At 36.1% G+C, this 26,749-nt stretch overlaps 1 protein-coding gene across 1 annotated transcript in view; it reads right to left on the reverse strand.

The window, feature by feature from the left end:
• Window positions 1–26,749, reverse strand: part of TRDN (triadin) — a gene marked incomplete at its 5' end in the record, with an annotated part of 237,298 nt that overhangs the window by 123,787 nt on the left and 86,762 nt on the right. Inside the window, 2 exon segments of the mRNA XM_075145762.1 lie at window positions 7,407–7,478; window positions 25,603–25,662. Coding sequence (XP_075001863.1) covers window positions 7,407–7,478; window positions 25,603–25,662 — 132 coding nt within the window.

Raw genomic sequence — 26,749 nt, forward strand, 5'->3', positions numbered from 1 at the left:
GCACATGAGTTACTGGGCATAGTGGCATGGGAATGCTGCCCGGGAGCTGGAAGAAGAAGGTGCTCTAAGAGTTTCTTTGTATTGCTCCAGATCCTCCATGTGCTTGTGGAAACACTGACTCTGGAAGGAATTGTCAGCTCATCCCATCCCCTCTGAGAAACTGAGGTAAGGAGGGCAGCAAAATACAACCACCGGTACCTTCTTGTGGGGAGGCATGCATATAACAAACACTAACTAGTGGGACCGAATACCAGAGGTTTGGAAATGTTTTGGTTCAGATAAGCCTTCTAAAGTTCAGATACTTATACAAGGCTTATCTACATTTATCTAAAACTCTGTTGTCAGGAAATCTCAGGAGAAAAGCTCTTGTGAGAGACTTTGGATATTGCCTGGCTTTGTGAAATACTGCAACAGCTTTCCTTGCCTACTGATTCTGGTCCTGGCAGAAATCAGGAGCAGCAAAGATATGTATATACTCACTTACATACAAACCAGAACAAAACAAACATTAATTTAGCTTTTCTTGAGAAACTATGATTCAGACTGAACGCAGTAACTTCATTCCAGGTAAAACTTCATTCCATTTTTCTGCAAGCATCTCTGTACATCTTAAGCTGTCACCAGTATAATTTTAAAAGACCATTCCAAAAAAAAAAAAAAAGTTTTTTTTTTTTTTTAAATTGTATTTCCTTATTAATTTTGAAGAGATTATGGTTGTTATTCCTTTGTTTTAATTGGTGACTGAAATCCTTTCCCTGCTGAACTCAATGAAAGTTTGCTGTTGATTTCAGTGGGACCTGGATATCCTTTTAAATAGTAAAATAACTCATTATATATTTCAGTTTTTGACGACATTTCTTTCCCCTTCACATGTTGCTTAAGGTGGAGACTGACAATGACTGGTCACTTGCACTTTTGATTCTAAACAATTTCACACACATTCACACAATAAGGCCCCTTTAGGGTTACAAACGTTTTGGAGGAATTAAAAAAAAGCAAGGAAATATTTCTGCTTAGTTTAGGATGTAATGGAAACTCATACTTTTAAAATTAAATCTAAATTTCAAGTAAAAGTTGACCTCAGCTGTTTCTTTGAAAAAAATCCCTTTCTGGGGTAAGAGTGTCCTTGTTGGTCCAGTTATTTTCTCTATGAGAAATAATTCTGTCTTGTCTCAGCCAAACTATTGAAAGATCGAAGAAACCTAAATAGTATTAGTCTAAAGTTCTTAGAATTTCTTCTTTTCACACACAAACACATATATGTGCACGCACACACACACGGTCTCTCTCACGTAATCTCTCTAACTTACAGGGGAGTGCTTAGGCCAAAATTAGGTGCATTTTTTGCAAAGCTCTGTTTAAACCACACCATTTCATTTCAGCAGAGTAATGCAATACAATTTGTTCTCATATTGAGCAAGTAGGGGGGACAGGTCATTGGAGATATAGTACACCCTGAAGCCCTAGACAATCTCTCCAGCCTGATTTTGCTTTTTGAAACTGCTTCACTGTTTTCAAATCCCAATCTGAAACGCTGTTTGGCAGCTTTGAAGATTGCTTATGGAGATATTTTTGAGGTCTGCAGAAAGTATGTAAATTCCTTGTGCTTTCATGTGACCCACATAAGTGTTCCTCATTTCTTCCTGTAGTGGTTATAGGCTCCTTTTTCATGGCTCTGTTGAATTAAGCACCAAAACTGTTTGTTAATAGCATGGGGCCATATGTTGCCCTCACTAAACAACACAGTGGGGAGCAAAGGAGTACAAATACCAGTGTAATGAAGCCAGAGTATGCATGCCAAGGGAAAAAAGAGAGGGCATGCCAACTTCCATGACAAGACCAGCAATAGAGACTCCATTGGACAATAGTCAATGGCAAATATGATGCAAATATGATTATGATGAAGATTTAAATTGCCAGGGGAACACTGAGTTGTTATGGTATGACCTTCTCTAGCAAAAGCCAGACCAACATAGCTAAGGCAGCAGGATTAGCCTTCTCCCTCCTTGGGACTGACATTCCTACTAGGCAACACGAATCAACAGCAGCACCAATTGTTACCAGTGCTGGGAAGGGTTTTGATGATGCTTTTTATGGGGCATGCTTTTGAGCAAGAATGTCTGAAGTTTAGGAAAACAGGATGACCGCGCTATGCAGGACCTCTTCTGCAAGGGTTTCCCTTTTGTTTCCAAAGAAACATGGAATTTCTGCCTTTGAAAGATTAGAGATTCTTAATACAAGTAAGTATTTTCCATTTGCAGGTGCAACATATGCAAAAGATTATTGCTTTTCTGTAACAGTTAAAAAACATTTTAAAAAGTTAAAATAATCTTCAGAGTTATTTGGTTTCATTTTATTGGGTAGATTTTGGTCAATATTTATTTTTAAATACATAATCTAATATTGTAAGTTGGATTACTATTATTAATAATAATAACGAGAAAGCAGTAATATGTCTAATCGGAACACAGATATCTTTGTACATATTTTTTCTACATTCTAGCAAGCTTTTTTCCCAATGTCTGTTCAATTTTTTCTGTTTTATGCTAGAATAAAAGTAGTACAGAAGAGCTTCATGCCATTAAGTAAAATGTCAAGGGCTTTCTGAGACAGTGAAGGTTTAGGCTTTTTTCATCATAGCTAAATCATTAGAGTTTACTGCTTAAATGTCTAACCTAAATCATTAAATAACTCACTTTGAAACCTTGTGCACATTATTTCAAAGGCTTTACTGTCTTTAGTACAGACTCATGGAGATGTAGGGCCCTTATTTCTAAAAAAAAAATTGTTTTTATGCCGTATATACAGTACCCTGTAAAAGCTAACTGTTTCTTCTAATAAACTAGATTAAAATCTAGCTCATTATATTATGATATTTCTAACAGAAACATTTTTCTTATTTCTTTTTATTCTCCCTTGGATTAAAATTTATCAGAAAATGGATTTTCATCTACAAGTCATGTCAGTATTATTAAAAATGTTCTAAATTTGGAGAAAATTTCAAAATTCTGCATTTTTGAAAGGTTTCTGTTGTATCTTGAATCACTGTCTTTCACTAGAAGGATTTTTTTTAAGGGTAATTGATTTTATAGTACAAAAGAAAAAAAAGTTTTTTATAGAACAATCTGTGTACATAAGAGAAGATGACCACTGACAGATTGTACAGAGGCAGATTGATTTGTACAAGATTTATACACTTCTATACATCAAGGGACCTTTGTCAAATTTTGTATTGGCTTTAGTAATTTAGATACTCTTGGTTATATCCCTTAATGTTATATTCATGAACTGACGTATAGACTAGAAATTCTTCTTAAGATAGTCAGATAGTGTGCATTCTATACAGCAACAAAGATAGATGCATATTTCTATTTCAATGCCAATTTAGTCTCCACAGGAGTTTTGGAGGAAGTTAAACATATTTCACAGCAACTCACTTTACTGCATTCTGCAAAATCTGTAATTAGAGGATTCAAACAGTGATCTAGAGAAAATATCTTTTTTTCCTCACAGATCTTCCGAAGACATTACAGAGATTTCAAATTTTTCTTTTTTACCTCATTTAATATCACAAATACCGGCAAGATGGCAAAGAACAGTCCGTATACTTTCGTCAAAGGAGGGGGATATTTCAGAGCCCGTCACGATCCATTAACAGATCAGAACGGTTATGTTGATGACTCTTCTGTGATAAATGCTCTCCCACTCGAAGATACAAGCACACATTTCTAGGACAATACAACCTGGAAAATCATACTCAGATACAATGCTGTTCAAAGATTTTTTGTGATACAATGCTCTTCAAAGTGGTACAAAGCATCCTGTCTGTTTGATATCATATGTAATATGCATTAAGATGCCTTCCACTGAGAGAAGGATTTTGATACAGGCTTCTCACAAAGGTGCTGTGATCTTGTGAGAAAGCAAAGACATGCTATTCTGGAACTATTAATATGAAGCCTTACTAATAACTAACTAAGCCTCTGAGCTTAGTTTTGACATTTCTTGTTTAACTGCAGCATAGTCCTGAGAGATTATCCTGCCATGTCAGAGAGTGTAACATGGGAGGACTATCGGAAAGGAGAGTTCTTCCCAGGTGAATGGGGAAATGGAGGAAGGTAAAAGCTATGTGAGCTGAGCAAAAAAGTCAAGACCTGAAAGAAAGATTCACGGATGTCATGGTGTAGCCCCAGCCAGCAACTCTATCCCAGCCAAAACCAGGACAACGGAGAATCAATGTACGCTGCAGAGCAGTTTTGGGATGTCAGTGGATAACAAAATACAAAAAAGTAGAGTTAAAAGAGGTGGAGAAGGCTACAGTCAAGGAAGAAGCGTATTAAATTCAAAGTTCAGATAACCATGGAGAACAGATCTGTTCAAATTACAACCAGCACCGGCGTCCTCCCTAGATGGCAGCATCAGAGTGCCAGCCAAGCTGAGAGCGCTGCTTCACAGTCCTTCTGAAAGCTCCAGAGAAAGATAAAGAATTTAAAATGAATTATTTTACTTCATGGTTTGCCAAACAAGGTTTCCAAGCTTGGAACACAGGTAGAAGTTATGTATTAATGTCTTCCTCTTCACAGATTCCCTTTAATTCCCTTTTTCTTTTGTTTATTGTTACAGGATCTTTTGTTTTGTTTTGTTTTGTTATTCTCTTCTGTTGGCGACCTGAAACTTCAAACTCTTCATTGAACTTTCAGTGTAAGATCTCAAGACATCAGTGCTTTTTGAAAAGAGCCAAACCACCATGAAATGGGAGAGCAATGATCTGTTTTCCCTTCTGACCAGATGAGTAGAAAACATTTTTCTTTCCGACCAGGAGGTATCTGAAAAGTTTAATTCACGTGCACACACTTCAATGCAATTTATTGCATACTACTAGAATATAGTGTACAAATTGAGATTGTCTTACATAATCACCCCTTTTCCAAAAAATTTACTGGGGAGGTGAAGGAAGAGAAAGGTTGAGATTTAATACATAATAACAATATGCTGTTTTTCTAAGACCTCACAAATTCAGCAGAGCATAGTTTCTACCGGGCATTGGATACTATTCAGGAAAAGCTTTCTATCTGAAAGTATCAAATAATCTAAAAATGTTAGAGACATCTGGCACGTATACTGCCACTATTTTCACCTTATCAGAAATCAAGAATGGTCCAAGATTACCTAAGAAAGCAGTGGCAAAACGGGGCAATATTGAAAACATCTCAATCTAGAAAAAGAATAAAATCTTTTCAGCCTTTACCAGCTGCATGGTTTTGTATCTAGTGTCTGAATATCACTGACTGGGAAAGCCTAGGGTCTAAATAGATTGGTTTCAAAAATTTTCTGTGTGACAAAATTTTCTGAGTTCCGTTACTTCCTACGGTTTTACCTTTATTCAGAGCTGGTTGCTTCTGTCAAACACTGGGCCAGTCCTTCCATGTTACATAAAGTACATTTCCCAATTATCAAATCCTTGTACTTGTTCTCTATTCTGAGAACTTATTATACTATCTTCAGCTATATTTATGATAAGAAGAATGTTTTGTTTCAGTCTGTGCCTTCACCTGATCAGTGGTATTTAGTGACGTACCAGTCATACAGATATGTAAGCATCAGGAAGTGACAGACTTCTTCACAGTCTCTTCAACTATTTCAGAGATTTAAATTTCTCTGCCTAATCCTCTTTTTACTTTCTGACATTGTGCCAAATATTCCCATAAATTATTTAATTATTTTCCCCAGGGTTGAAATAAAGCTTCAGGATTTAGGGTTCCTAAAGGCACTGTGGCATAGTTTTTCTTATATGGAAACCACACAATAGCGCAATATAACAGCTTTTCACAGCAGCATTTTGCAAGTAATTCTTCCTTCTTCATTTCCTCCAAAACTCTTGCATGAACAGTATTGTATCCTAGTGACTGGCCTTGAGCCTTAAAGGGAATTTAGTTGTATGATTCTGAGCAGATAATCTGCCCCCCAGTTTGTTTGCCAAATGGGTGTCTAATTTACTTTCACAATTACCTCAATTGCATGCATAAATGAGCTAATGAAACACACAAATGTGTAACTGGTCATAAACAGTCATTTCCATGTGCAATTGCAGTAATTGCATGCTCCTCATGATTTTGAAAATCAAGAACTTAATGTTAATTTGATGATAGTTCATGTTGTATAACAGTTATATTTAAAGATTAAGTTTATCACTCAGCAAATGCAGCAGTTTTTTTCTATTATGTCTTTTTTCCATTATGGTTAATTGCTGGATAACAGTGCTTAACATTGCAGAGACTTCTTTTTGCTGATAAGCAGGGTTCAAACATTTACCTAAAATAAGCAGGACTGTAAATCTTTTTATATACTGTATTTTGTCACAATAACCACAATTTTATACTCCTTTAAACAGTGTGTTTATAAAGAAATATTCATTTGAGTTAAACACATTTTGGGGAAAGAGATAATAAGTGACATAAATATTTTTATCCAAACGTTCTAATTCACAATAATCACATTACAGAAATATCTACTTAATTTAACTCTTTGTTTTAGTCATAGGTTCTGCCAAAATCTAACTCTCATTTTCCATTTCCAAATGGAGGCAAATCTTGTAGCTCGTTACTTATTCTGCTGCCATCCCATCTGTTTTTTCTCTTAGATTGCAATTGCTTTCTGGATAACATAGAACTCAGACCTCTATGAGAGAGATTAGCAAGTGTCATGGTGTGACTGAATGACTCTGAAGTATTATACGAAAACTGCTATATAATTACATGAACAGACTCACGCGTTTTGTACTGTTAAACTGTATGGTGTAGAGACGAAGAATGTATATTGCAGTAGTAGTTTTAAATCATTGGACATAGTCCATTTTAAAATTAAAATGCATATTTCAACCATTTTACTGATATGATCAGACTGTAAACAATATAATTCGATCGCAGGGGTTATGTTTTAATCTTCTGAAGGTAGGATCTGACTTTGTATTTTTCTTTCAGTGGTTTTAACAATAGGAATAGGGTTAATAAATGCAGAGCCAGAAATATTATATTCATTATTGCAGATAATACACAAAAACATTACTGAATAACAATAGCTGAAAGTGTAATCCAAAGTATATTAAGAAGATAATGTTGATTATGTTTACACTTAGATGGCAACTTATGGCTGAACACCATCCAAAGCATTTTACGGACTGGGCCTCGATCCTGTAATCTGTTTCACTCAGAAAATCCCCTGAGCCATCTGTGGGACTACTATAAGGAATATTTAGGTCTTGTCATGCAAATATGATTATGCCATTCATATCCCAGGCCTAATCGTTTGATCAGTTTTGTAATATACGTTATATTTATAAACAAAATCCATTAGAGAGTCAAGTTAATGAGTAGAAGCCAATAAAGGAGGAAAAAACTCAAACTTGCCTTCAATAGCTGCCAGTTTCTTTCTTGGACTATGTTCTAGAAGAAGACGAGGTGGTACCATTTCCTTATGTCCTGCACATGAGTATACAGGTTAAGCAGCATAGAAAATGTATTCACTAACAGGCTGAGCAGGTTCACTGGGAGGCCAAGCTCCCTTCAGAATTGTTCATGTTTAAAATATTATACTGTGCATAAAAGCTATTATCTTCCAGACACCATAGGAAGCAAATGTATTTCTCAACAAATAAAATAATTCATTTTTAAGAGACACATTTTAAATCATGAAGTCCAAGTGACTTAAGCATATGCTGAAATGCTTACTGTTCTATTTTTCTTCATTAGACTAAAAAACTCTGACGAATAATACTGTGATAATAAGGTTACGTATTCATCATGCCTCTTCTACAGTAAAAGCTTATTTTCTTCAGTCAGAAAAATGATCTTCAGTTGTTCCCTCAAGTCCACTTATTATGAACTTCTTGAAACACCAGTAAAAATTATTATGTTTCTCGTCCTTAAGGATTATTCTTAATTAGCCAATACCAAGCAGGTCATGCACTGTAAACACTGACAAGGTTCTGATTCCAGCTGCTGACTGAAACAATTCTACTCTCTCAGAGTGTTGAACTGTACTCTCTCACAGTGTTGAATTGGGACTTTCTGTACTGTCTTAAGCTATGTGCAGATACCATGCTTTATCCAAAATATTTTTCATGTCATTTCCCCAAAGATTCACAAACAGATCTATTGCAGTCTTATATTACTTATGCTTTTTTCTGATTTATAACACCTGTTTGCAGTCTCCTTATTTCCTTTTAATTTCTTTCTCTGACATTTATGCTCAGTAGCTATCATGTCATTGTCATTTGGAAAGCACAATTTGTTGTGACCTGTGAAATGAAATTAAGTAGTTAAATATAATATCAATTCAGTCATATGCACCAACATACATTCACTGCATCACATGCAATCAGGCTGTTAAATCTCAGCTCCAGCTCCACAGCAGAAACTCAAAGCCATGCCTCATTCTTGGTGATAGACGCAGAAGAGAATTTAAGATCTTAATGAGCCTTGGAAACTGCAGTATCATACTTACCCCTCTCATTTTACAAAGATATGTATAGTCATGGAGAATGCATGAGAGAAACGTCATTTTGAAGACAGAAGTGGGATTTGAGCACCATGGTCTTAATGTTATTGCATCTCATCAGCATATGTACGATTGCAGGCAAATAACTTGCAAGCATGTAGTTTAGTTCATCTTGTAATTTGTATAAAATATCACACATGGAGCCACTCAAACTTGACTCTCATGCCTGAGCCACTGACAAAATATTGACACATTGACAAAATCAATGCATTGAAGGCGCTGTGCAACAAATGGTAAAAATCTTAGGTTTTACACGTGTTTCCTGTCTTGGCAATAATCACAAGTGGATATTTACCAATTACATCACAGAATGAGTCTAACCTTAAAATAAAGGCAAACTTCAGGAACCCAGATGTCTAGCCATCATTTTCCAAACACTTTATGTCTTAAAAAAAATCTTGAAATTGCAAACTGCACTAACAAGATGCTGAATAGCATTTGTTGCCAATCAGAATAGAAAAGTTATATCCATAACGTCTGTCAACATACAGAAACTTCATTAATCGAATTCCTAGTTCAGAATGAAAACAAAAACAATATAAAAATTAATGAAGAATGGGTAAATAATGTTATTCTTTCTGCTAGTTTTGATTAAAGTCCTAGAGTAAAGTTTAGTTCTTTTTTTTTCTTTCCTTTGTTTTTGCCTAAACTAGATTACCTATCCCTAGATGGAAAAAGTGATAAATTTTATAACTTGGACTAATTGTTTTGTGTGAAAGATGATAAAGAACAGTGGCTCAGAATGTTGAGTAGATCAGTAATGAAGAAGGATAGTCAATAATTTAGACTGCAGTGTGGTAGCTACTGTGTGAGGCAATGATCTAACACCTCTAGGTCAAAGTATAGGCTGGCCCCATTATATTCCTGTTCTTTGCTGTAGCAGCAGTTTTCTAATGATTGCAGCAGTGTTAGTATAACACCAGTGCGACACCACTTATTGCTAATGACTTGTCAAGTTCTATTTTATAGTTTTACAAGTTTTAAGGAAATCATTTATTTCATGCAAATTGACCACATGATCCAATATGAGAATGTTTTAAGCACCAAAAGCTTAAGCTTCATAGATCAAAAACTTTCCCTTAGGCCAGAATGTTTGTTGTAAGCAGGTTCCCATCCACTCTGATAAAAAGCTTCTTTAATGTTTCCATGTGTTATTAAATGTCTCTCTATTCACTTTGATGGGAATGCAAAGGACAGTAGCTGAATAAATATTTTATCCATTCTTTTGATGAAATATGTTGAAGGGGATATCCTAAGTCAAATTTCTTTTCCTTTTTCTCTCCTCTGTAAGTTATAAAGCACAAGTGGTTTTCTGCAGTATAGAGAACTCATAAATAGAAATGAGGAATTGGCCTCAGCAGATCAGACCATTAGGATTAATGGTGTCCACTACCTTGACTCCAGCGGTGGTCAGTTGGACACATATCCATGATGTAAATGAGAGGCAGGCAGGATGTTTTTAATGATCCCAGTGGACAATCAGATTAGTCCATGAATCATGAGAAGTCATTATCCAGATTACCACTATTATTATTGGACATAGTTATCTCGCTGCTTTAAAAATGCAGCCACAGAAGAGCACTGAAATTTAGTGTCTGCACATTTATTTGCTTCTCATTTCAAATGTAGACTTTATTTTTCTGCTATGAGATAAGCTGAAAAGATCCATTTGACTTGAATTTGTTTATTTGTTTGTTTGTTTTTTATTAGGGTTTAATTGCTCCAAAAGACGTAATTGCAAACACAAAAATGTTCATACATTTCTATGCCTAATCTGTCCATGCAGTCATGCTACAGATACCTCCTTCACATATGATATTGAAAACAGCTGTCTGACAACAAATTACAGCCGATAGAAACTGAAATAGTGAAATGTTTTGACTTTAAGCTCGTGGGAATATGCTCACCAGGAGAAAAAGTGTCACGTTAAGACATAAGTAGCTTCCTCCACTGCCTGAAAGGAAAGAAATATGCTGCAAAGATGAGTAGAAGGTTTAAGACGCTAGATGGTAACATGAACACTTCATTGAAAATGAGCTACAGTCCTCAAGCTCTGTGAAACTTCTGTCCTTGGTGTTTATTAAATCACTTGAGATATCATGAAGAAATTAATTCTGACTTGGTTTATGAATATTTTAGATTTTATATTACATGATAAGGAATACAAGACAAACTTTAATTACCTTACTTTTCTCTATCTAGGAAATGTCTTTCTACATGTGTCAAAAATGCCATGTCCGAGCATTGAGGATAAATTGATTTCTTATGATAACAGCAAATCATGTGGGTTTTCTTTCTTCCCTGATCTGCCTAGTTCAATTTGTCAGCAGTGACCTTAATTGACATAGATAAAATCTCTAAATTTATCTTTCTAAATCAAAAGATCATGGCATAAAAGAAAATACTTCTAAAATTATTCTAAAATTATTATTATTATTAAACAACTAAAGGCATTGTAGATGGCTGAATATTCCAATTGGATATGGGGAGAAATAATGCCACCACAGAAAGCAGTATGTGGAAACACCGTTCCTATGATTGTGCACTTCCTCAGATACCGGTTATATGAACAGCGGGAATCCTACAATCCAACAGCACCAACACTTTGCTACAATTTCTCGCAAATAGCAGAGCAAAATGTCTTCAGATAAATCTCATTCTGCCCAGATGTGACATCTTTCCTTAATGATAGTAGAAATAATTGAAATAAAGTAAGTGTGCTCTTTGCAGAGTAATTTGTTATGAAAAGTAAATTCAAATCAAATGTTTCATGAAGCTTGGAACAAGACATGGGTCAGCAGAATGAGGTAAGACTGCCAAATATGCTTTTAGAGGATTGAAATCGTAATGGAGTCCCACCGTTCTGTCCAGGCTTCCAGTTTTGATATGTAAGTTGCTTGAAGTTAAAGATGAGCCTCTCCCTTGTTATCAGTCATTACTCTTCAGACATTAGACTGTCACTGTTCTGAGCAAGGGTTTCTTCGCTTAGTACGTGTGCATGAAAAACTATGAGCAAACTGTTTTTCATTAAGAAAGAATAGCTGAGGGTCAAGAGGTGAGACTGTGTAACTGTTTTGAACAATCAAATGCTCATTTTGGGGAAGGAATGAATTGAAATACAGGTGCCTCAAATAAGCAATCTTTCTAAGGAACACATCATAACATGATGGTTTTATGTACACTAGTAAATTAAATGGTGCCTGGGAATGTTACTGGGCTCTGAAATTCAGACAAACATATCCTGCAACAGTTTTTTGAATAGCCTCCAATAATTTTGACCTGTACCAAGTAACAATGTCTCAAACGATTCATTGGCTCAGTTCAGGAGTTAGCAAGGGACCACTCCCAACAGACAGCCGGGATGCAGCCAGCCCATTTTGACCTTAAGGAAGTGTAATGGATGTGGATCACTCTATGACAGAAGGAATCACATTCAGAGAACAGTTGAGTTGAGTTTGATTTACTAATCTAGATGTAGCTCACAAGTCTTAAAAATGATAACAAAATTATGTCAAATGGAAAAAAAAATAGTTTAAACAGGGACTTAATGACCTATTTGGAACTCAATTTTTGACAGTAGCAAATGGAATCAATGGATAATAAAATCAGACTTTTAAAGAGGTCTACCCTAGTAGCCAACACATATTTCAGTTTTTCAGTTACACTCAGGATCTGGCTCTTTATTAAATGGATAATTGCCCAACATACAGTGAAACTCTCATTTTGCATGAGGTTGATATTACCTAAGGAAAAATGCTGTTACAGTACATGCAGCGATTACCAGTAGCAATACAATCCTTTAAATTTTCATATTCTGTTACACTGGCTATCAGCCAGTTACTATTATGATGCATAAGAAAAGAAGAAAAGGAGAGATTACATGGATAATGCCCAATCTATCTATATGTTCCACTTGGGTTTAAAATACATTAAAAATATCACACATAATATTGGAGCTCTATATAGTGTCTAAGTTATGTGTAAAGCATGTTATTGAGAGATACTCCTCCCTCAACACACAGACAACAAAACCAAGCCTATTATAAATAACCTAACAGCCTTGAGAGGCCATCCATCTATTAAGCTAAAAGCAAGGACCAGTAGGTTAACAGTGAAGGTGTAGGAAGGATGGATGCAGGCTGATAATATAAATGCCCTTCTGAATGGAGTAGGGGGAAGGATTAAATTTCCTTTCTCAACGCACTAAGCAAAAAGTAGCAGCAACTTGATAGTCTTCTATTTTTACTACGTAGAGATTTGAGTTCATCTTTTGTTTTTGATGATGCATTCATATATATTTATATATATTTATACCTATAGAATATATACTCTCTATATATGTGCACGCACGAGCATATGCGTACATATGCATGCACATATACACACAAATACATATAGATATTTATTTAGTGATGTTTCTGAACAGAAAATGCTTTTTCTAGTCCTACTTGATTTGGTAACTGAACAGGTGTGAGATTCCATTGGCGCAGATTCCTGGAGGTTGTGTGAACATCAGTTAGTCGATATGTTTTCACTCAGCCACCAAACCCAATTAAAGTCACAGCTGGGAATTTGTTTGATATTTTTTTCTTTTTCTGTGGGTTTGTATCTCACACAATACAAGTGTGCATAACAAGTGTACAAATTAGACAGTCAAGAGAGGCATGGGTAGAGCTGAGTGGGGTTTTTTTGCTGTTTTAACCTACAGCTGATGCTATTGGTCCCAACCAGAGATGTATGCAATGAATCTTAGCTGCATGACTGAGCTATGCAGTTAAATCCATTTACAACAATATATCTGTTAAGAATTCTTTGCCAGAGATTTTTACCACATTGAGGCTCCAAAATCCCTCTTTAGCTCAATCCATATCTTGTGAAAGCTGTTCTAATTTTTGTATTCAGAAGATTGAAGTAAGTAAGGAGTTAAAAGTTAAGTTTTAACCGTTTTGTCATTACACATTAAGTAAGAAGTCACACAGCCTTTCCTGACATTAAAAGAAATTGAATTGAAAAAATTGAAAATTGAATTGAATTGTCTCCACTTCCTCCCATTATTTATCACGTGCATTTAGCAGGTAAAAATAACCCTACATGTTATGTTTAGAAATATTGGAAGACAGATCTCAAAGAACTAAGTCCTAGGACAGTGAAAATGATGGGTTATTGTGTGGAAATGATGGGTTATTATAGTTATTGCTACATTCTGGAGTGCAAAAGGACTGTAAAAGCAGATTATAAAATGAAAAGACGTATTCAGCTTTCCTCTCTCACCCCAAATAACCTTTAATAAATTGGTATCATATACAATGATCCCTAGCATAATTTACATGAATATCAGGAGTTGGTATAGATGCATACTTTTCACAATATGAAGTATCCGCAGGAAAATAATTAAAACAGAGAAAAGAAAACACTGCAATTAAATACTTGCTGTTAACAATTAAACAGAATGGAAGGAACTGATAAGCTGTTATGAAAGGCATAGTCACTGACTATGCCATGGGATCACTGCTCAGTAATTTATGAGTTATTTGTATTTGGTTTATCTGTACATAGCATCATTTCAACTGTCTTTAGTCCAACTACATCTCAGAAACATTCAGTGCTGAAGTCAGAAAAGCTATCTAGCTGTTACTTTAAGAATGCTAAAACTTTATGTTGTCTTCAAGAAAGAGTGCATATGCCAGGTCTTGTTAAACAGAAACAGCCTAGCATTGATAAAATCAAATTACAGATACTATAATCTCTCACAATTAGAGATATTTGTAGGCAATGAATATGTTTAATATAGAAATCACTGGAAGTCCAACTGAATCCAAATAGCTGTGACCACAAGCCAAGAAGTTTTTCACCTCTCTGAATCTTTTTGCCAGAACGAGAGAAACAAGAAGTTAATCATTATGTTACCTGTCTTGCCTATACTTGACAACTACCTAAGAGAGTGAATCTATAACCATTTTTCTGAAGTTAGAATTTCAATAATGCAGAAGTAAGAGGGAAAAGAACTGAGAGTTTTTATTAGATCAAATATCAGGAGTAGGGCCCAAAAGTGCAAAGGTGTTGGCTACTAACTCCTGTTCCTCACTCCCACTGAAATCAATGAGAGCTAAGTATTAGGTGGGTATTAAGTATCTAATACCTTTGAAGGTTAGGCTCTGTGTAATTAAGAAACTCAGTGAGCTTTCTCTTTCTTCTAAAAGTGCCATGGCTGTAATATTTTTGGGAATTACAAGATTATGACATAGTGATAGTAAAAAAAAAGGATTGAAATTCGAGGCTAAAATTTACACCCTTTAAAACATATGATGAAGTTAGGTTTGATGCAATACTCCTCAGTAGTTGTGGTTTCTATAGCAAGACAGAATACATGGCCTGAACTGTTTCAGGCTGAAACAATTTCAACTAAAGCTGCTGGTTTTGCATAAAGGGTAGGAAGAATTGTGAGAAATGCTGGAACAAAAAACCTGTAATACTGGAGATAATGATTACTTTAAACCAACCACATTTTGGTAACTTCTGACTCTTCCTTCCCTTTTCTTTTCCCAGGAAAGGTCCTCTTTCCTATAAAGAGGTTATTTTTAGGACAGAGTCCTGGGATTCACTGTCATGAGTTCCAACCCTTGTGCTCAAGGCGTCCTCTATGATTTTTGGGAAACTGACTTAACTTACCATGCCTTTCTATTCCACCTATAAACAGATATAACAGAAATTTTCTAAAAAAAATTATTGAAGCATATAGTAACTAAAAATTCCAAAGCTTAAATTCTATGAAAGTGGAAGCTGTAAAGACTGGGGCTTTGTTCTAATGCTAAAATTATTTAGACTTCTTTTGTTTGGTACATTTGGACAGGGAATGCCCTCCGTATTTATTCCTTTTCCCCTTCTCTCACTCCCAAAATGCTATAGCAATGCTTTTATTGCTATTCATACTTTTCAGTTTGGCGCTGCTGGTTTCTTGGCTGAGCCAACAGCTGCTCCTATAATACCATTTGAAATTTTATAGAACACTTGTCATTTCAAGTCTTTATTTGAGCAAAATCCTTGCTTGCACATTTTTAGCATATTTCATGAATGTATGGAGGCTCTTTCTCAACCAGACATTTAAAAGTTAACTTTTAGACAGTTAAATCTAGATAAGTCACCCAAGGGATCCATTTATTGTCAATGGAGAGAAATTGGTACCTTCAAAGGGTGATTCATCTTTTCTATCTTAGGCATCTTTTTTAGGATGAAATTGTCCTCTGGAGGCCTCCATTTCATACCATTGGCTATAAAGACAGCTAAAGGTTAAAGTTTGGCAATTAACTTTTAGGTATTTAAGTGAGGTGCAATGAATTACAAACATCTCATTTTGCAGTTCTACTTAAAGATGACACTACATGCCACCAAAATATTCCAGGACTAAAATCAAGAGCCGAGCATGATTCTTCACACTGTAACTGCTGCCTAGTAACACAGTGCTCCCCAAACCCCCAGCAATTATATGAATGAATATCACATAGAGAGAAATGATTTTGTGGTCAAGATTAACTGAAAAAAAAAAAGATAAAGGCATTGTTTAGGTTTAACGTGTGTGGGCATTGAACGCCTTTTGGAACTCTTATGTGCTGTTTACTCAGTCAGATAATACTGAGTGTAATGAAGGACAAAGGGAAACAAGAGGAAGGAAAGTGAAGTACCAGAGGGAAGAATACTATTTCCTGATGAAGAAAAAATAAATTAGTCTTGACTCATTCTAGGTATATGTCAGTAAATTGCATGTCTTTTTTGACAAAGCAGATACATGCAGAAAGAAAGTGGACGGCAAAAGAAAGAAGCACCTGAACAGAGAACAGTGAAAGGAATGGATCTGCCACAGCTAACTGTCACAGTGGCTGCGGACCAGATGCAGAAGCAAGTGGACATAAGCAAGGCAGGGGAGCACATGCTACTTAGGTCATAGCTGAACACCCCTCTGCATTGCATGTTCTCACAGCAGAAGAGATGAGGAATTATTGCTAAGCTGGAAATGCTTCATGTTGAAATGTATCTTGTCAAAGCATTAGTAGATCCTGTCTACACTCTTCTTATCTATGCAGCACAGTGACCAGGTACCGCTTCTGTTGTTAAAACTGAGCTTCATCATTTTCCAGCAGAGACAACAGAGAACCTACATTTGGATGAGGAGAGTCCCACTCAGTCCCACAATGGAGCTATAGGTTTTGCCCTGTTAATGAAAAATTCAGAAGAAAACTGGAAGCCCTTCAGTATCATTTTTCCTTCTTCATGATGTTTCAGTGTATTCAGTGTCAGGAGGTGTTTAAAGGCACATTTGCATAGATCTCAGCTATTTTCCTTTCTATTAAAGTTGAGAGAGACACATTGTATGGTGGTTAACTTCCCTAAGACAGTTTCAGGAATATATTCTAAAGGTAATGGATTCATTAGCTCACTTACAATTTTAGAAATATATATTTTAAAGATATATAACCTGGGCTTATACAACTAACTGAAGGAGAAGATTATGGGTTGTCATGTCTCATCAAGACAGATGTTCACTTGCAACTCATGTAAGGTTCCTAGTTTCCTGGAATGGTGGGCATTTAAGATGTAGTTGGCTGGCTTGGTTGGCTTAAGGAACAACATGATGGCCTTTATGGTTTCCCAGGCATTGTGTAAGGAGATTAAGCAATTGGTTAAGGTCTTCAGAGACTATTAGGTTGATAAGTGTTTAAAACACAGATTCTGTAGTGCTCAGTGTTACAGCACCAAAATCTTTCTACAGGTCAAACTTGCTCTTCAGCATTAGAAAATGACAGAACCAAGAAGGGTCCATACATGGGTCATACATGGGTCCATGTAGATAATCCTAAACTTTTTTTGACTACTTGATAACTGGATGTTGCTGAGCAGATGTTCCAACCTATGAAACAAATAAGTCAAGCCTTTTAGCGAGTCCCACTTCCAGCTAGTTTAGGAACACTTGGAACATTTGAAAGGGAAGGACTGAAAGAGACAAATTTTAAATCAGCGACACAAAATATATTTCTAAGTGTTGGAAATGGCTGAAATGTTTTGCCTAAACTAATCATCTTTCCTGGAAGAATAATCTTACATGGCAAATTTTGAACCCTACCAGCTGAAGTTTGGCAGAGCTATATGTAGCTGACTTCAATGATACTCTTTTCTACCAACATTGCTTACAATGCGATCTCAGCTCTGTCGACAATTGTAAATATTTAAATATTTAAATAGCTCATCCTATGTGTGTTCCAAATAGAAATACTGTCAGTAAAATCTACAATATACATAATCATTGTCTGGGTTCTTTTGCAGTATACTGATTTTTAAAAGCTAATAAATCTAAGCTTGAACAGGAGGCTCTTTCTTTTGGGAATTGTGTTTTTCGCCATACTTGAAGCCATCCAAGCTCTAAGAAAGAAACATATGCTCTTATAGGCTGACATTTGGAACTTACGGTTTTTAGATTTCTGAGTTGTTTCCTTGCCAACTATGCCTCAAAAATATGGATAAAACTACTTTTGGCTTCAATAATTTTCTGCAAATATTTTTCATATTAAATTCACTTCTGACAATGATATTAGTACTGAAGAAGGGTTGTGTAGCTCTATAATGCCTCCGTTGTTTAACCTACTTGAAATACCATCAGTATTTGTTGTAATAATTCTAACTGGAAATCAGTGATGACAATGAGTCATTAAATGTAATAACTACTTTACAAGGTCACTGCTTAAACTTTTTTTTACCTTTTTAATAGGAAACTCAGTTTATTTATTATTAGCTAAGTTTTGTTTTGGCATTTAACTTTTGCCTTTACTTTCTAAATAGCTTACTTTTCAAAACGAAAGTTGTTGAGTCTTTTGATGATCCTCCACAACATAACTAGTTTTTTTCAGACATTGTTAATGAATCTTTTGAAATGACCCTTGATTTTGAAACTTGATTACTGAACCATATGAAATAGTTATAATATGAAATAGTAGTAATAAAACATGATACAAGTGTGAGAATAGTTTTGTTAGTCTAGCCTCTCTGCCTTCACAGATTAGAGTGGTTTATTTCCATTAAAATGAAGATTTTAGACTCATTTACACCAGCAAGTATTTTTGCTTTCTTTTCTATCACGTAAGTCTGACTCCTCAGAGTGGCTTGCAGTGAACTATCAAAGAGATCCATTCCTCTCTACAGAAGCAGAACACCACGTATTCCCTGGGTAGCTGCTTCTGAGAGTGAAAGTCGTTTGAAATATTTTTGGCAAAGTTACAATAAAGTGCCATAAGAGTGTTGACAGATGCAGCTTTGTGTGCCAGCATCTGGTTCTGATTCATGGTGGGATGATATAAACAGGGAATAATGGATAGCTATTTTGCCTCTGTGGGATGGTGTCAGGATTGTGTGCTGATAACGCCCCCATTAAGAGATCAATGTCATTTCAGAGTTTGACCAAATAAACACAGCTTTTGGGGTGAGAGGGGAGTCATAGACAAGAACGTCATTAAAATTACATCAGTGGATGTCTTCTCATAGTTTTACATAACTGAATAGAAATGTAAAGAAGTAATATTTAGACTCCCAATGACAGCTAAAATTATTGCAACAATTGCATATTAATAAATTAGTTAGAAATTTTTTAATAATTAAACCTTAATTTTCAGTTTCTCATGCATAATTTTAAAATTATTCTTCATTGTTTTTTCCTTTCAGTCTGTTTGAAAAGTATTCAGAACCCTCCCAGGAGACTACTAGAGGAATAAATGCTTCTGTCGTTCAATCATCTCCATTTATGTCATCAGCAGAAACAAAAGTGTCGACAAATGTTTCATTATATGAACAACTTTTTTATAAATTGATGGACAATTAACTGTCAACTCTGAAGATGAATCCAGATGAGTCTCTGCAAATTTTGGGGTACAGTACTGCCCTCAGAGGGAGAAGACATGTTAGTTCTTAGGTACCCTTCCTGTTTAAAAAGTAAAACTGGAAAAGTTTCACAGCTCCCAAACTCTCCCTTTAGCATTTCACTAAAACAAATATCTTGTTTTCTACTGTAGGGGAGAGGGCTATTGAGTAGGAGGTATCAGAAAACAACTCTCCATAGGAAAAAATAATATTCTCTAGCATTTTCTCTCAAATGTGAAAGCGTATAACTCGGTCCACAGTTTTACATGCTGAGTTTCTCCAAACAAGAAGTAAATTACATGTTACTTTCTTATTTATTATGACTGATTTTTTAATTGCACTGCATCAAATATATCCCCAGAGAAACTACACTGGTATCAAAGTTGTCCCCATGTAAATGTAATGTAACAAGGTGAAAAGGTACACCCTGTCATTGGTATATCCACAACACATCCTAATCTTTAATCAAGTAGGAGTAACACTTAAAAATAGTTCAAGAGCCTAAAGCGTTTTGCTATCTGAACAGCAAAGGGCAAGTATTTTAACTCCAGTGCTACAGCCCACCCACAGCAAATACAGGCATTTTTACTTTCAAAATTAGGCACTTAATGCTCTCAGGTTTTTTGCAGTAATATACTTCATGATCTTGCAATATTGACCTACTTTCATACCAGTATCTCCATAAATCTTTTTGGATATTAAATGGCAAGTATCATACTGACAATGTCTTGGAATTCTCTTACCATGTTGTGTAATAACAATAATCCCTGTTCTTTGACTGAATACTTCTTGACAAGAGAAAAGAAGAGGCAAGCCTTGAAAGAACATTGTAGACATGAAGGACATTCTGTCTGCCACTTCTTTCCGGGACCAAGCAGACTGTAGGGTTCCCTATGGACTCTCACTGCAATTTGCCTGAATTTCTTAACTGTTTATGTTTGTCATATTTTTTTTTCTTTTTTCATGAGCATATGTACAAAGGGTGAGTCTTTGATGATTTTTTAATGAGAAGGTGGGATAACTGTTTTACCCTATAGGATACAGTCTTGCCATGTAAACATGCCAGAAATCCTGATTAATTTCTCCAAGGCAAATATTTTTTCAACAGTATAAGATTAGCAAAATCATCTGCATCATTTTGGCTTTTAGATCCTGGCATGGAAATACACAATAAACATATAAGAGTAAACTGATGGAAGGAAATGGTATGGCTGCATTCCTTTGCAGTCTAGCTGTTATTGGAAACAGTCATGTAGTGGTATAAGCTCCACAGGGTAACTGGGTGCTTCAGTGCAAAGATTTTAGATAGGCTAAACTGACAATAATATCACATCTATGCTCCCATTGTCTTTGATGTCAGTTAGGTAACTATAAAGATCATCCAGCAGTGAGTCCAGCATACTGAGAAATGCAAGTTGTTTAACCAAAACTAGAACACAGTAAAACTATGCACGTAAAATAAACTTCCAAGTGATTACAATGAAAACAAAATCTGACCATAAATATACTGTATGCCTGTGGGAAACAAGAGTGCCACATTACGACCAAATACCCAAGAGATGCTCATCACTCTCAATTCAGCAGTACGCAGCATGCACAACCACATGCTGAGGTGGGCATGCAAAAAGACAGATACTTTAGGTAGCTGCAAAATAAAAAAGGCATTTCATTGGAACAACTCCTTGGTCTGCCAGAGTAGTTCAGGAAATGTAAACGTAAAGCAAGCTGGCAAACATTGTAGGGAAAGCAGGGGAGGAGTGATAAAACAGGAGTATGGCACAGCAGGAATAAAATGGAGCAGATCCAGTTAACTTAGAGAAGCATGTGCTACATGCTAAAAGAGTGACCAACTAGTGTCCCTGAAATCCATCCATATGGGTGAGAATTTCAAACTCTCTAAGGGCAAAGACATAGTTGTGAACATCAAGTTAAAAGTTTCTACTAAAATAGAACCTTTTCTCCTACCAATAAAATATAAAAATATGAATAAGAACACTAGAAATATTACTCAGAACAAAATTCAGGAATATCAAATAAATTATCAAATACATGGAATAGACTATATCCATGACACTGGATGAAAGAAAGTCAGTGGTCTTCTGTATCAGAAAGGCTATCCTGGACCTCAGAAATACCAGTGCCAGCAGAAGAATAGAGGTGCCAGTCAGAACCAATGTGTCTCAGCATCTCCTAAAAAACAAGCTTTCCTCTTTAAGTTTTAAAGTTTTAGAAGTAAAACTTGGAAAATTAACCCTGGAAGAAATGCATGTTAATTCTTCATTTACAGGCAGCCAAAAGGAGTACAAAGCAATTTGGACAGAGCTATTTCTTAATGCTGAGACAGTACTGCCTGAACTTGGCTGAGAAACTGTAGTCTAGGGATAAATAAGATCAGAAAATCTATCCTTTGGAGGAAAGGTGGTTCAGCAGTCCCTCTGAGAAATTGTCAATTATCACATGCATGTTAGACACAAAGTAAAAAATATTCTCTAGCTCCATACTTCATCAGATAAATTCAGAAAGCAATTTTTTATACTGTACACAGTACAGCTGAAAAGGGCTATCTATAAATGTCTCAGTAGAATCCAGGGTAGGTCACTGTTGCAGTCATGATATTCATGAGATGGACTTCTGGTTTAGCAAAACCTGTCTGAGTTTATGGCTAAAACTCCACCGATATCTATTGTAATGAGCTGAGAACCTCAGATACTTTTCTTTTGTAAAAAGTAAACTAGAAGCCCCAGAAGTTAATTGATATTGATATAATTATTGCAATTTACAGGAGGATCTGCATGAAACTAGTCAGTGTCAAGGACAACTGCTTGTCAGAGAAAGAAGAAAACCAGCTAATGCTGCATGAAGCCGCTTAGCAAGAATTCTCCCTTCTATGGCTTCCTATGAATTCACTGCGTACAGTTTACACATATTTCATTCATTTTTTAAAGCTAAGACTGCAGTAACATGACAAAACTTTGACTAAATGAACATGCCTGAGGTCCCTTCCAACCTGGTATTCTATGATTCTATGATTCTATGATCATTTCAGCCTCATTTGTTAAAATCAACACAACAGCTCCAATTAACTGACCTCCAATAGATTGTCAAAATATATCGACATATTTTGAAAAGTGTATCTAATTAATGAAACAAAAGGATCTGAGTTTTACTTTTAATTATTTGATCACTATAAAATGCCATCTTAAATGAACTACTTTGCTATAAATTCTTGCATAAAATGTATATAAACCTAAAATAATCTAATGTTGCCAGTAATGAATATGAATTTTTCAATAACACAAATATTCCAAAAATGCTATCAAAGAATAAATACTGAATGGTATTGTTATTACTGACATTATAAATTTGTCGCGAATGAGTGGTTTAGAGGCCGCTTAAAGAATCACTGTCAAAGAAATTAGCAGAAAGTGATTTTAATAGAGATTTATAAAGGTGCGACCTAACAGAATTCGATGGCAAGGTTCACTCTATTACTTATTACATGGATGAAACATATAAAGGAAAATAATCTAAGAGTTTATATTTCAGGGACTATCTGTGTTTGGCAGCAGTCTAAGTTTCATTCACAATTTAGTAACACCTAATTATCAACTAATCATTTACAAACTTTAGTAATGCTTAATCATACACCACCACAAAATCCTAAGGAATCTAATGAGTGGGACACTGCTCTTATAAACTCAGGAAGACAGAAATTCATATTTGGTATAAACAATCCTACAAAAAGCCAACATACCTATGTGAAGGAATTTTCTATCAGAAAAGTGTGTTTTTTCTCCTTCACAAATGGCAATATTGGGATTGACAGAAATTAATCCCGGTTTGAAAGTATTGTGGTGTCAGGGTGACTGTAATTAAATTCCTTAGCTGAATTGCACTCGGATCTCTTTGTTTGGACAGTGTAATTTACCATAAAATATATAAACCAGTAAAAGGATAAAATATAGCACATTTTAAAGCTAATTGGATATTAAGGTTGTTAAAGGACTTAGTGTGCTGGTGTTTTCCCCACATTTATCTGTTCAAGAAAATGAATTACAGTAATATTTCAGTTCACAAGGGCCAGTGTGAAATGAGCATGTTGCCTGAGAAAGGCAGTAACAAACACTAACTGAGCAGTGTTTGGTGGCACTCCCCTCGATTTCTATAAAGAGCACAGAGCTGGGCGTACCTGACCTTCACCTTGCTTCTCAGAGACACGGTCTGGATGTTTCAGCATTGCCTTTCACAGCTTGTGAGTTGACTAAAGCTTGTTTTGAAGGCAATGCTTTATTTTATCTCCCACAAAAATGTATCAGGCTCCATCACAACAACCATTCACAGCACTTAACTTCAGATGTCAGCAAATGACTTAGCAGGTCAAAAAGCGGTTGCTTTATAGGTGGAGCCAGGGCGGGCTTTTGGAGACCCTAAGTTAAGGGGCTGTCCTCTTCCTTTTCACCTATAAATCAGATGATTTAAGCTGCTTTATGACTTATTTCCACTTTCTGGGGCCTCAAGCTGCCACCCTAGCTGTTCACCTGTAAGCCAGCTGACCACCCAATGATGAACATTTTTCAGCTGTTTAGCCTGTGGTATCTTAGCACAACTCTGTCATAGCACACTGAAATGACACAAGGCAAACATTGGGAGGCAAGAGTAGACAGTCATGTCTTTCATCTTCTGAAACTCAAGTCACTACAGACTTCCCTCTCTATCTCCCTGCTCCCCTTCATGGTCTTCCCAGTTTCCTCGTAGCTGGAAAGTTCAAAACTGAAAAGCAATCTTCTCCAAGACTCCCTTCCCACAGCACGTCTGCTCTGCCTTAGGAGAGTGTCAAACAGCCCAGGGAGCCACCTGAAAAAAAGGGCTCTGACATGTGTCAAAGATGCTTGCAAATGTCAGGAGAACCATAAGAGAGATCTTGAAGATCCCCATGCAAGTCTTTGTGTTGTGATTTTTTAATGGTATGGCTGTGTAAAGCCAGAAACTGGGTGAATCACATCTGGGACAGGGGGTTATTTTTTAAATCAAAGCCTGACTGAAGGTCTCTGGAAGGCTTTGGTAACCTTTCTCTGAGCCTAGACCAGTCTCTCTGTTTATAACTGGCTGTCTTTAAAAGTCCTAGAGGCGATATAATACTTTGCCCTCTTTTAATGGAACCCCCTAACTCTCCCTGTCACTCTCTGAGAACAGGCCATACAAACTCTCTCCCTCCAAAATCCCAAGTTTGTTCATTTTCCCTCCACAAAAATCTGTATCCTCCCTCTCCCCATTTTGAGAGTGTCTGTTTCTCAGCTACATCCTTAGGACTTCCCAGCTCTGACTAGACCTGGGCATGTCAAGAGAGGACCTAAGCCACAAGGTAGAGATAAAAAAACACATCCAATTCAGAGAAGTACCGGTGGAGAGCTTCTTGAGCAAATAACAGACTAAACAAAGCTTGTAAGGCCTAGCGTGCCCTTAAATATTCTATCCTTGACTCTTTTTCATAAATATCTTGCTTATCATTCCTAGGATTATGTCCTCTCTATAGTATATCCTCTTGCACTGGATTTCAGAAGGAAGAGTGTCCGTTAAATAAGGTCAGGGTAGATTGACTTAATATTATGAGATGATGTTCAGTCGTCATCAGTAACTTTAGCTTCTTTTTTTGGCTAAGAATAAGTGTCTGTGTTAGAACAGATGAGCATGGAGATGTGGGAAGAGAGAAGATAAAGCACAGAAGTGATGGATCAGCTAAGATATTTTATATACTAAGAACAACAATGGCAGTTCTATTTTTGAAGCATTCTGGGGTTAAGGCTTGCTATTTGTGGGGAAAAAAACCAACAAGCTATTAACAATAAGCTCCTTCCTCTTGCATCTCAGCCAAAAAAAGCATTGAAAATTTCAGCAGTTTCTAGAGCCTTCCATTGACTCTACTTTTAACATAACCTTAATTTTAATTCATGCATTGTAGACAGAAAATTAAAAGCTTTAATAATACAGCCATTAGATCTTATGCTTTATTAAAACTATTTGCACACTCTTTGTTGCACTTGTGAGACCTTTCAACAATACAAAACACACTTTTAATACATAAAGGAGCAGAAACTCTCAGGGAAACAGAAGAATATTAGAACAGAGTTCAATGATGTAAGAAAGTACCTGGATAAAAATCCCCTTGCGCAAACATGTCAATCACATAGCGACAGAATGCATATTGATCTAACAGAGCAAAAAGGAAAAGAAGAGTAATAAAGAAAGTAAATTTAAAATGTTTCTATTTTACAGTGAAGATAAAGCTTGGCAGTGCAAAGACACATTTCAGGGATAGCCTTACTTACACGCTTGGGTTTTTTTCCTGGCCTTCAAGTAATTCACATGTTCAGAAAGAGGCAATTTATTGTCCAGATCTAACTCAAGCCTCCCAGCCAAGAACTTCAGAGCTACCAGTGCCCCAGAGCTGCCAGCTCTTCTTTTGGGCTGGCAGAGCACAGTGTGTGCCCCAGGCCAGTAGCACGCAGCCTTGGTTTTGGCATATGTCCTGACCCCATGCACAAGTACTGTGCAAACTGCTGCCTGGCCACAGGTCCCAAAGACTTTTTCTTATCCTTGAGGATAAATTTCAAATAGTCGCAGCCAGGCAATAGAAAAATTCAATAAAGTTTTATATCACAGTATTTTGTTAATATTGCTTTAACAGTATAATCAATATGTACATTTAGTGAATGGGAACATAAAGAGAACTCTGTGTACTTACACTCCTGTAGCAATGAGATTTTCCACAGGATTTTATCATTTCACTACAGAATTATTTTCCAGACACTAATCTTTACAAATATATACACGTATATATTAAATCTGGAGATATATATATTAAAACTATGCTATACAGAAATTAAGGCTTCTGAATCTAAATGAAACTCTCATTTCAGAAATGTTGATTGTCTATTGATTTCTCCTATACATAAGCAGAGTTGAAGACCTTAATAAAAATTTCTAACAATAAGAATGGTGAAGAAATGTTACCAGTTGTAACTGAGTGCAAAAGAATTGCAATATTATTCCTGGATTCTCCAGCTGGCCAGAAAAAAGCACATTGCCCCACTGGGCTCTAAGGGACATTAGCTTTGAAAGTTAAGGTTGATGACTAAATGCCAACTCTGGTTAGCTGAGTTAGCTCTCAACTGTCCTCAAGAGTTAAGCATATTCATCCGTCTGTCCTAGACTGTTCCATCACAGTTCCTAGGTTACAGAAACTACACCTCTTCCTCTCTCCACCTCCTGTTGCACCTCTCTCCTACTCACCTAC

The sequence above is a fragment of the Calonectris borealis genome, chromosome 3, assembly GCF_964195595.1.
Source record: "Calonectris borealis chromosome 3, bCalBor7.hap1.2, whole genome shotgun sequence".
Lineage (NCBI taxonomy): Eukaryota > Metazoa > Chordata > Aves > Procellariiformes > Procellariidae > Calonectris > Calonectris borealis.